General features: G+C 37.2%; 1 protein-coding gene across 3 annotated transcripts in view; it reads left to right on the top strand.

Moving 5' to 3' along the window:
• The window catches only part of USH1C (USH1 protein network component harmonin), a 393,388-nt gene that overhangs the window by 32,958 nt on the left and 347,139 nt on the right, over window positions 1-13,291 (top strand). For all 3 annotated transcript variants that reach the window (XM_053720656.1, XM_053720654.1, XM_053720653.1), the window contains exon 2: window positions 7,941-8,008. In XM_053720656.1, the coding sequence (XP_053576631.1) occupies window positions 7,941-8,008 (68 nt within the window). The remainder of the gene's footprint in view (window positions 1-7,940; window positions 8,009-13,291) is intronic.

Below are 13,291 nucleotides of genomic sequence, written 5' to 3'. Positions count from 1 at the left end.
GGAGATTCTTATCGATTTACTAGATAAGGAGCCAATGCCTGAGATAATGGGTCTCCCCAGTGGATTTGATAGCGATTTGTGTATCTTGGGGAGATAGTATAAAACTGGGGTGATGGGATACTTAATCCCCATATACTTAAATTCCTTTTCATTTAGTATCCCCATACTTGCTTTACCCAAGATATTCATAAGATCTAACATATCTATCCAGCGGGTTTTGTTTTAATATCTCATAGGTCTGTGTGTCAGACAATATCCTGTTGCATTCTTTGTTGTAATTCTACTTGTTGAGGATTACAATCCTGCCACCTTTATCTGATGGTTTTATTACAATATTGCGATTTTCTCCAAAGTTTTAATAGTATGTAGCTGTGTTTTTGATAGGTTGTGCTTATAATTCTTAATTTTTTGGGGGGGAATGTTCCTAATTTTGTTACAGACAACTGTTTGGAAAGTTTCTATTGCATTGCCCTTACTAGTGACCGGAAAAAAGTGGATTTGGGTTTGAGATTAGTATGTGAATAGACATTCTGTATATTATTATTTGTGTTTATAACAGATTTTGTTCCATAATAAGATGTATTTCTATCTAACAGAGATCTCAAAAAGTGCCTCTTTAGTGTCAGCTTTCTGACAAATTATTTCGTGCTTATAAAAGTCTCGAATTTGTCTAAGCTTCTAGATGGAGCAAAGGACAACCCATAACCCAAAATTGAGGTTTCCCTGTCAGAGAGTATGGTTGTATCCTTACAAGAGAAGATTAATACAAACCCTGAAGACTCGATGCTAACAATACCTTTTATAACAGAATATAGTGAGAATAAATCCCTAATTGAAAGAATCATAAGGAAACACTGGCTATTACTCAAAAACGATGACGTTATAGGAGAGAGACTATCTTTACAACCAAGATTTATGTACAGGAAGACCAATAATCTCAAAAACCCATTGTCACATAGTATTCCAAGACTAATGAAACAAGGAACTAATGACATATATGGTAGAAAGAGCAAAGGTTTCTTTCCTTGCCCAAGCTGTAAAGCTTGCAAAAATGGCATAAAAACAAACAATTTTATATCTCATAATACAAAATTAAAATATGAAATAAAGGACCTAATAAGATGTCAAAATAGAGGGGTAATTTATGTTATCCAATGCAGTTGTGGCCTACAATAAGTTGGTCAGACCTCTAGACAATTGAAAGATAGGATTAGAGAACATCTCATACAGATCAAAAATAAAAATACTGAAACCGCTTTATATAACCACTTCACCACCAAACATCAAGGTAATAGCAAGGATTTCAGATATATAGACATCCAGAAAGTCACCCCAAATTGGAGGAGGAGACTTTGAAAAAAAAAGTTATAAATTTGCGAATCCAAATGGATTTTCACTTTAGACTGCTTATACCCAAAAGGTTTAAACAACAAGGAAGATCTGACACACCTTCTAAACATATGAGGAGACATAGGAATACACCACAAACATATTCCCTTAGCCCTTTGCATGTATTTTCATACTAGCTCATAGTAAGGTGATATGACTCATTATCCAACCAATATTAATTTAAATGGTATATATGTGTTCCTATACTAATCTGCTTTTGTGTTCATTTTGCATATATTTAAATGAATCATCTTAACGTAATCGGTTCATAAGATTTAGACAGACTCTTTGACAGGATGATGTTCAATAAGTTAGGGATGCAGGCTTAGCTTGCATCCCTTGTTTTGTTGGCAACAAGGTATCCTTATCGATAGCAAACAGTCCATCATACTCTCTGACTTTCAAACCCAGGTTATGTCTCTCTCAAATAACCACTTCACAGAGATAGTTGTGTGTGTGCAGATAGCGTATGATTAGTATGCAGTAGGTTAACAAAGCAGGTCAAGCTTGTTTTAGTAAATAATCATGCATATATCCCTGTGCATTTCAAAACAGAAAGAAATTTTGGTTCATTTTTGGGTGATTGAACCAAGATACTTAGTTTGAAAATCTGTATCTTTTCTTGAGAGAGACATTACCTGAGTCTGAAAGTCAGAGAGTGTGATTTACTGTTTGCTATCGATAAGGATACCTGAACTACTTGTTGCTAACACAAGCTAAGCCTGCATCCCTAACTTATTGCACATTAACCTATGCTCAACACAAGCAAAGTCTGCATTCTTAACCTATTGCATACTAACATATGCTTGCGGATTACAAATATAGCCTCCAACATAACTCCTACCTACTTTACCAATACGCCTTATTATTTATACCCTCTGTGAAGAAAGTCAGAGGAAGAATTTACCTACAATGAATGGAACTTTATTTTGATCTCCGTATTATAAGTTATAGTCAGTTAGCTGAACTGCATGATTTGATAAGTAATTCAACAAATGTTATCCATTATTTAGGATGTACTGTATATGGAATGGACATTGTTGTAGGATCTTTTTCTTATTTTTCTACTATGCAGTCTGTATGGCCCATTTGATAAAAATTGTTTATGTTTTTGTTGCCAATAATTAATACATTATGTTATAACAACAACACTAGGGTAGCCTTCGTTTTCATGAGACAAAGATAAATCATTTCAGAACTTTTTCCACCTTTAATGTGACCTATAAACTGTATAACTCAATTGAAAAACAAACTGAAATCTTTTAGGTACAGGGAAATAAAAATAAAAAAATAAAATAATATGGTTGCATAAGTGTGAACACCCTTAAATTAATACTTTATTGAAGCACCTTTTGATTTTATTACAGCACTCAGGCCTCTATTTATCAAGCTGTCAACCGCAAATACGCTGGAATTCCACAGCGTATGTGTGGCGAGCCTGATTCGCCGTAGTTATCAAACCCTACAGACCGGCAAAAGTAGAATATAGTGACGTAACATACGATCTGCCGGACTCAGTCTGACACAGATCGATGCTTACGTCACTCCAGATGTTCCGATTGCAAGTTCGGCACAATCTGATTACTTTTGGAAGTTATCAAAGAACTAACAGGTACGCTTGGAACTTTTCCGGCCCAGTGTACCTGGTTTTCAATCCCCCACCCTGGAGGCCGCGGATGCCATAGGAATCAATGAGAGTATGACAGCAGCAAAAGCTCATGTTCACTGCTGCCCGATATCCCATTGATTCCTATGGTAAAAGTCTACACCTAACACCCTAACATGTACCCCGAGTCTAAACACCCCTAATCTGCCCCCCCTACACCGCCCAACCTACATTATACTTAATAACCCCTAAACTGCCGCTCCTGGACCCCGCCGCCACCTACATTATATTTATTAACCCCTAATCTGCCCCCCCTACACCACTGCCACTATAATAAACATATTAACCCCTAAACCTAAGTCTAACCCTAAACCTAACACCCACTAACTTAAATATAATTTAAATAACTCTAAATAAATATTCCTATAATTAACTAAATAATTCCTATTTAAAACTAAATACTTACCTATAAAATAAACCCTAAGATAGCTACAATATAACTAATAATTACATTGTAGCTATCTCAGGGTTTAATTTTATTTTACAGGCAAGTTTGTATTTATTTTAACTAGGTACAATAGTTATTAAATATATATTAACTATTTAATAGCTACCTAGTTAAAATAAATACAAAAGTACCTGTAAAATAAAACCTAACCTAAGTTACAATTACACCTAACACTACACTATAATTAAAATAATGAAATAAATTAACTAAAATTAAATAAAACTAATTACAATTATATAAAATAAACTAAAGTACAAAAAACCCCCACTAAATTACAGAAAATAAAAAAATAATTACAAGAATTTTAAACTAATTACACCTACTCTAATCCCCCTAATAAACTAAAAAAGCCCCCCAAAATAATAAAAAGCCCTACCCTATACTAAATTAAAAATAGCCCTTAAAAGAGCCTTTTGCGGGGCATTGCCCCAAAGTAATCAGCTCTTTTACCTGTAAAAAAAATACAATACCCCCCCAACATTAAAACCCACCACCCACACACCCAACCCTACTCTAAAACCCACCCAATCCCCCCTTAATAAAACCTAACACTAACACCTTGAAGATCACCCTACCTTGAGCCATCTTCACCCAGCCGGGCACAAGTGGTCCTCCAGAGGGGCAGAAGTCTTCATCCAATCGGGGCAGAAGAGGACCTCCAGATGGGCAGAAGTCTTCATCCAGGTGGCATCTTCTATCTTCATCCATCCGGAGCAGAGCGGGTCCATCTTCAAGCCAGCCGATGTGGAGCATCCTCTTCTTCCGACGACTCCCGACGTATGAAGGTTCCTTTAAATGACGTCATCCAAGATGGCGTCCCTTGAATTCCTATTGGCTAATAGGATTCTATCAGCCAATCGGAATTAAGGTAGGAAAAATCTGATTGGCTGATGCAATCAGCCAATAGGATTGAGCTTGCATTCTATTGGCTGATTGGAACAGCCAATAGAATGCAAGTTCAATCCTATTGGCTGATTGCATCAGCCAATAGGATTTTTCCTACCTTAATTCCGATTGGCTGATAGAATCCTATTAGCCAATCGGAATTCAAGGGACACCATCTTGGATGACGTCATTTAAAGGAACCTTCATTCATCGGGAGTCATCGGAAGAAGAGGATGCTCTGCGTCGGCTGGCTTGAAGATGGACCCACTCCACTCCGGATGCATGAAGATAGAAGATGCCACCTGGATGAAGTCTTCAGCCCGTCTGGAGGTCCTCTTCTGCCCGCATCGGATGAAGCCTTCTGCCCCTCTGGAGGACCACTTGTGCCCGGCTGGGTGAAGACGGCTCAAGGTAGGGAAAACTTCAAGGGGTTAGTGTAAGGTTTTAGAGTAGGGTTGGGTGTGTGGGTGGTGGGTTTTAATGTTGGGGGGTATTATATATTTTTTTACAGGTAAAAGAGCTGATTACTTTGGGGCAATGCCCCGCAAATAGCCCTTTTAAGGGCTATTTGTAATTTAGTATAGGGTAGGGCTTTTTATTATTTTGGGGGACTTTTTATTTTATTAGGGGGATTAGAGTAGGTGTATTTAGTTTAAAATTCTTGTAATTATTTTTTTATTTTCTGTAATTTAGTGTTTTTTTTGTACTTTAGTTTATTTTATTTATATGTAGTTAATTTATTTAATTATTTTAATTATAGTGTAGTGTTAGGTGCAATTGTAACAGGTAAATTTGTATTTATTTTAACTAGGACGTTATTAAATAGTTAATAACTATTTAATAACTATTCTACCTAGTTAAAATAAATACAAAGTTGCCTGTAAAATAAAAATAAATCCTAAGCTAGCTACAATGTAACTATTAGTTATATTGTAGCTATCTTATGGTTTATTTTATAGGTAAGTATTTAGTTTTAAATAGGAATAATTTAGTTAATGGTAGGAATATTTATTTAAATTATATTTAAGTTAGGGGGTGTTAGGTTTAGGGTTAGACTTAGGTTTAGGGGTTAATAACTTTATTATATTGGCAGCGGTGGTGGTGGGCTCTGGGAGCGGCAGTTTAGGGGTTAAACAATTTATTTAGTTGCAGCGGGGTCCGGGATTGGCAGGATAGGGGTTAATAACTTTATGTAGGTGGCAGCGGTATAGGGGGCGGCAGATTAGGGGTTAATAGGTATAATGTAGGAGGCAGCGGGGTCCGGGAGCAGCGGTTTAGGGGTTAATACATTTATTAGAGTTGCGGCAGGGTCCAGGAGCAGCGGTTTAAGGGTTAATACATTTATTAGAGTTGCGGCGGGGTCCGGGAGCAGTGGTTTAGGGGTTAATAACTTTAGTTGCGGGGGGCTCCGGGAGCAGCGGTTTAGGGGGTAAACAGTATAGTATAATGTGGGTGCTTAGTGACAGTATTATAAGAAAGCTGTGAAAAAGCAGCAAGATCGATGACTGTTAGTTATCAACAGTCTGCTGCTCATCGCTCCATACTTGGTGTATGGCTTTTTGACAGCTTTCTTGATAAATTTGGCGAACGTATTCAGGTCCGCGGCGGCGATGTTAGGCGATCTTAGGCGAGCGTATTGGTGCCGTCAAATGCAAGAAAGTTGATGGCTTGATAACTAGAGGCCTCAGTCTTTTTGGGTATGAGTTTTTCAGCATGGCACATCTTGACTTGGCAAGATTTGCACACTCTTCTTTGCAAAAACACTCTAAATCTGTCAGAATGCAAGGGCATCTCCTGTGCACGGCCCTCTTCAGATCACCCCACAGAATTTCAATTGGATTCAGGTCTGGGCTCTGGCTGGGACATCCTAAAAATGTAATCTTCTTCTGGTGAAGCCATTCCTTTGTTGATTTGGATGTATGCTTTGGGTCGTTGTCATGCTGAAAGATGAAGTTCCTCTTCATGTTCAGCTTTCTAGCAGAAGCCTGAAGGTTTTGTGACAATATTGTCTGGTATTTGGAACTGTTCATTATTTCCTCTACCTTGACTTAGGCCCCAGTTCCAGCTGAAGAAAAACAGTCCCAAAGCATAATGCTGCCACCACCTTTCTTCACTGTGGGTATGGTGTTCTTTTGGTGATATGCAGTGTTTTTGCACCAAACATATTTTTTGGAATTATGGCAAAAAAGTTAAACTTTGGTTTCATCAGAACAGAACACCTTTTGCAACCTGCTTTTGAGAAACTTCAGATGTGTTTTTGCAAAATTTAGCCGGGCTTGGATGTTTTTTTTTTTTTTTTTAAGAAAAGGCTTCCGTCTTGCCACTCTACCCCATAGCCCAGACATATGAAGAATACGGTCGATTGTTGTCACATGTACCACACAGCCAGTACTTGCCAGATATTCCTGCAGCTCCTTTAATGTTGCTGTAGGCCTCTTGGCAGCCTCCCAGACCAGTTTTCTTCTCGTCTTTTCATCAATTTTGGAGGGACATCCAGTTCTTGGTAATGTCACTGTTGCACCATATTTTCTCCACTTGATGATGACTGTCTTCACTGTGTTCCATGGTATATCTAATGCCTTGGAAATTCTTTTGTACCCTTCTCCTGACTGATACCTTTTAACAATGAGATCCCTCTGATGCTTTAGAAGCTCTCTGCGGACCATGGCTTTTGCTGTAGATTGTGACTAACAAAATGTCATGAAAGACCTACTAGAACAGCTGAACTTTATTTGGGGTTAATCAGAGGCACTTTAAATGATGGCAGGTGTGTACTGACTCCTATTTTGAATGTGATTGCTTAATTCTGAACACAGCTACATCCCCAGTTATAAAAGGGTGTTCACACTTATACAACCATATTATTTTAGTTTTTTATTTTTATTTCTCTTTACCTAAAAGATTTCAGTTTGTTTTTCAATTGAGTTGTACAGTTTATATTACATTACACATTACACATTAAAGGTGGAAAAAGTTCTGAAATAATTTATCTTTGTCTAATTTTTTTACATCACAGAAACCTTATATATATAAGTAGATAGATACAGTTTTTGTTTGTTTTTGAAATAAGTCTGTTTAGGGCTAAAACCATATCCATACTCAGAAGGTGATTTGCAATTTTTTACCTATTGGTTAAAGCAGAGTAATATAATACGGGATTCATGAATGCACATCAAAGAAAGAGCAAGAGAATTGCCAGAGCTCCAGTGAGTGCTCATTAAGTCTCTGACGGGCTTCTCTTTGCTTTGGGACATATTCATATCTAGAAAGAACACATTCTTCTTTTTTAGTAGTGGGAAATCTGATAATACAGACATGTGCTATATCAACGAATGGCCAAAAAGGTTTCTCAAAATATTTTTCCAGCAGTATACACACCGACAGGTAAAGCAATTATGTAGCTATACATTTACTTGTTTGTGGTTTAATATAAAAATGCAAGCCAGTAAGATGTGTAAATATATTTTTTTATTTACTTATATTTATTTTGAGCAATTATGTTATTTGAATGTAACTTTGTTTGCTGAATTTTAATCAAAATATAATTTCTAGGTCGAAAAGTGCATAGACAATGAAGCAGAGAAAGATTATCTTTATGATGTGCTGCGCATGTATTATCAGTAAGTATTCATTTATTATTTTTCTTATTGCCAGTAAATAGAATTTTGAGATACAGTTACATGGATCACATTTATATTGATACTTAATTTCAGCTAATAATGTAATCAAAATAAAAATGTCTTTCTGTTGTTCAATCTCTTTATCTACCTTTCTGTCTGTCTGTCTGTTTATGGTCTATAGTGATGTACTTCCTGATTAGAAAAGATTAAATTTGTGTAATATATATTTTGATGTACATAAAATAGTTGTATGTGTGAATATAGTACACTCAGTGTTAATCATTCAACTTTTTTTTAATTAGTATATTACATGTTTTTTCCATTGCCGAATAATCTGCCAATGTGATGACATGTAGAAGTTTTCACGTTACCATGTTGTTCTTTGTGCACTGCTGTAGCTCTGCAGACCTGATTCAGTTTCCAATTGCTTTCTGCTTATAAATGCCAGCCTTCCCCTAGCAGGTCCAGCATGAATTGGTGCCCTTAATTATTTACAAAGTTTTTCTGTGTTACAGAATTAACAAATGCATCATTCAGCCATTCATTCAATAATGAAAATTGAGACTTTTTTAAAAAAAAAATGATAAGCAAAATAAATGTAGTTTTTTCTATTGTATATACTAGTTAGAAACACTATTGTATATTTTAGATATTTAACTTTGTCACAAAGGTTACTGATATTATAATGAATATAGCGAGTGTCACTAAAAGATGAAACCTATATCCGCATTTTAATTTTGACGACAATACCTTAACAGCCGAATTTAACATGGTGGAGTATATTTAAAAATATTACAAACATTATACACATATATAAACACATAAATACCCATGCAAATATATATATATACATATATATATATATACACACGCACATACAGCTAGGTACATAAATAATTGGACACTGACACAATTTTATTAATTCTGGCTCTGTACGCCACCACAATTGATTCGGAATGAAACAGCTGAGATGCAATTGAAGTGCAGACTTTCATCTTTAACTCAAGGGGTTGAACAAAAATAATTAGACAAATTAACACAATCATAAATAAAATGTTTATTTTTAATACTTTGTCAAGAATCCTTTGCAAGCAATTACTGCTTGACGTCTGGAACGCATGGACATCACCAAACGCCGGGTTTCCTCCTCTGTGATGCTTTGCCCAGCCTTTACTGCAGCTGTCTTCAGTTGTCGTTTGTTTGTGGGTCTTTCTGCCTTAAGTTTTGTCTTCATCAAGTGAAATGCATGCTCGATCGGGTGGAGATCAGGTGATTGACCCAACCATTGCAGAATATTCCACTTCTTTGCCTTAAAAAACTCCTGGGTTGTTTTGGGTCATTGTCCATCTGCAAAGTGAAGCACTGTCCAATGAACTTTGCTGAATTTGTCTGAATCTAAGCAGACAATATGGGGCCGATTTATCACGGGCCAAATGGGGCCATATACCCCTGTTTATGCGCAAGCCTTCAGGCTCGCCGGAAACAGGCGTTAAGAAGCAGTGGTCATAAGACTGTTGTTCCTTAAGTCATCCGCTGCCTCTGAGGCTGCAGTCATCAATCCGCTCAATCTCATACGATCGGGTTGATTGACACCCCCTGCTAGTGCCAGAACTGCTTGTGCAATGATAAATGCCAACAGTGTATGCTGTCTGCGTTTATTGATGTCTGGCAGACATGATCGCTACAGTGGGTCATGTCCGCCAGACATTTGATAAATCAGCCCCTATATCTCTATATACTTCAGAATTTATCTGGCTGCATCTGTCTTCTGTCACATCATCAGTAAACACTAGTGACCCAGTGCAATTTAAAGCCATGCATACCCAGGTCATCACACTGCCTCCACTGTGTTTTACAGATGATGTGGAATGCTTTGAATCATGAGCCGTTCCAAGCCTTCTATATACTTTTTTCTTACCATCATTCTGGTACAGGTTGATCTTAGTTTCATCTGTCTAAAGAATGCTGTTCCAGAACTGGGCTGGCTTTTAAAAATATTTTTTGGAAAGAATAATCTGGCCTTTCTATTCTTGAAGCTTATGAATGGTTTGCACCTTTTGGTGAACCCTCTGTATTTGCTCTTGCGAAGTCTTCTCTTTATGGTAGATTTGGATAATGATATGCCTACCTCCTGGAGAGTTTTCTTCCCTTGGATGGATGTTGTGAAGGGGTTTTTCTTGGATGGAAAGGATCCTACTGTCATCCATCACTGTTGTCTTCTGTGGACATCCAGGACTTTTTGTGTTGCAGAGCTCACCAGTGCATACTTTTTTCTCAGAATGTATCAAACTGTTGATTTGGCCACTCCTAATTTTTCTGCTATCTCTTTGATGGATTTCTTTTTGTAGCCTAAGGATGGCCTGTTTCACTTGCATTGAGAGCTCCTTTTAATGCATGTTACGGGTTTACAGCAACAGCTTGCAAATGCGAAAGGCACTCCTGTGAGTAGATTTACCAAGTGTCAGACGGACATGATTCGCTGTAGCGAATCATCTCTGCCTGACATCGCTAAATGCCGACAGCATATGCCATCGGCATTTAACATTGCATAAGCATTTATTGTGAAATGCTTGTGCAATGCCGCCCCCGGCACATTCGTGGCAAATTGGCTGCTAGCAGGGGGTATCAAGCATACCGATCTGATTGTATAAGGATGATTGCAGTCCGACAACTTGAAAGTGGTGGACAAGTTAAGGAGTAGTGGTCCTTAAATGAAAAGGCGGTGTCTTGGATTGTGCTAAACTTAACTGACGACTTATAGTACATGCACAATGAGTGATCTACTACCACTTTGCGCTTTCCATAAAAAATACATGGTGCTATATATATATATATAGATATATATATATATGTTGTTAAAGTAAAGTTCAAAGACTGTGTATAAATATTTAGTACTGTCCCAAAAAGAGAACAAGCATCATATCCTGTAGCAGTCCCTTATATATATATATATATATATATATATATATATATATATATATATATATATATATAAAAATATATATATATATATATACACCTTTTTAAAGGCATAGCTATTATCTCATAGGTTAACCACTAACCAATGAAATTCAAATTCAGTGTCACATTAAATGGCCAGTATCGTTGGTGGGTGGGAGCAGGTGTGTGGGAGACGGGGGTGGCCATTGATGGGTTGGAACAGTAAGAGGGGGGAGGGATCGGAGGCAAGGTTACCGGGGGTGTGCACGGACGTGTGCACGTGCCCGGGGGCAGCAGGCGGGCTCGTGCATGGGGAGGGAGCGGGTGGGAACTGCAACAGTACGGAAAAGTTTACTTGCAAGAAGTGGGAGAGAGGGGGGAGGGAATTGATGAAAATAAAATCTAAGTGATCTGGGAGGGGGTGGGGGGGTTGTCTTTGGGGGGGGGAAGCTACACTACGCAAAAGTAAAAAAAAAATTAAAAAAAATCTATCTTTTGGTAAACTGGGTACTAGCAGACAGATGCCAGTACCCAAGATGGATCCCAATAAGGTAGAGGGGGAGGGTTAGTGAGCTGTTTGGAGGGGATCAGGGAGGTTAGGATCAGGGAGGGGGGCCCTACAGAGCAGCATATGTAAATATGCTTAAAAAAATAAAGAGATACCTTTTATTTTAGTACTGGCAGACTTTCTGCCAGTACTTATGATGGCGGGGAAATTTTCTGGGGTGAGGGAAGGAAGAGAGCTGCTTGGGAGGTGTGATGTGTCAGGTGGGAGGCAGATCTCTACACTAAAGCTAACATTAACCCTGCAAGCTCCCTACAACCTACCTAATTAACCCCTGCACTGCTGGGCATAATACACGTGTGATGCGCAGCAGCATTTAGCGGCCTTCTAATTTCAGCGAGAAACCTAAAGTTTGTAAAAAAGTGGACTTTTTTTTTTTTTTTATTTGATCACAATTGGTGGTGAAATGGTGGAATGAAATATACCAAAATGGGCCTAGATCAATACTTTGGGTTGTCTACTACACCACACTAAAGCTAAAATTAACCCTAGAAGCTCCCTACATGCTCCCTAATTAACCCCTTCACTGCTGGGCATAATACACGTGTGATGCGCAGTGGCATTTAGCGGCCTTCAAATTACCAAAAAGCAATGCCAAAGCCATATATGTCTGCTATTTCTGAACAAAGGGGATCCCAGAGAAGCATCTACAACCATTTATGCCATAATTGCACAAGTTGTTTGTAAATAATTTCAATGAGAAACCTAAAGTTTGTGAAAAGTGAATGATTTTTTTATTTGATCGCATTAGGTGGCAAAATGGTGGCATGAAATATAAAAGATTTGGGAAATGGACTAGCGCTTACTTAGAAACCCTTATAGGCTGAGGGGAGGTGATGCCTAGTAATGGCATGAAATATACCAAAATGGGCCTAGATCAATACTTTGGGATGTCTTCTAAAAAAAAATATATACATGTCAAGGGATATTCAGGGATTCCTGAAAGATATCAATGTCCCAAAGTAACTAACGCTAATTTTGAAAAAAAGTGGTTTGGAAATAGCAAAGTGCTACTTGTATTTATTGCCCTATAACTTGCAAATAGCAAAGGACATGTAAACATTGGTATTTCTAAACTCAGGAAAAAATTACTATTTAGCATGCTTGTTTTTTGGTGGTTGTAGATGTGTAACAGATTTTGGGGGTCAAAGTTAGAAAAAGTGTGTTTTTTCCATTTTTTCCTCATATTTTATAATTTTTTTTATAGTAAATTATAAGATATGATGAAAATAATGGTATCTTTAGAAAGTCTGTTTAATGGCGAGAAAAAAGGTATATAATATGTGTGGGTATATTAAATGAGTAAGAGGAAAATTACAGCTAAACACAAACACAGCAGAAATGTAAAAATAGCCTTTGTCCCAAATGGACAGAAAATGGAAAAGTGCTGTGGTCATTAAGGGGTTAAAGGAAAAATATTTCCTAAGATGCTTCTTGAAACTAACCCTCATGACATTAGTGTATACTCATATAAAGATATAAAACATGACCTGGGAAATATATTAAGTCTCAAATTGGCACATGTAATGTTTGTATACCCCAGACAAAAACAATGTTCAAATGAATAGATGAGTATACGATTCACGTATACTAATAGAATAAATTGGTCTGAGAGAAAGAGAGAATAAGCCATAGGGGGTGCACACCAGAAAGAAAAATAATAATATTAATATTGTTAATATTAAAACTGTTAAAGGCTATACAAAATGTCACAAAAAAAAACCTATACAAAATTACACAATTAATAAAAATAATTTCTCAAAAAGGCATATGCATAA

The sequence above is a fragment of the Bombina bombina genome, chromosome 7 (assembly GCF_027579735.1).
Source record: "Bombina bombina isolate aBomBom1 chromosome 7, aBomBom1.pri, whole genome shotgun sequence".
Classification (NCBI taxonomy): Eukaryota; Metazoa; Chordata; class Amphibia; order Anura; family Bombinatoridae; genus Bombina; species Bombina bombina.
The sequence above is the reverse complement of the archived record's forward strand: the minus strand, read 5'-3'. Positions and strand labels throughout refer to the sequence as shown.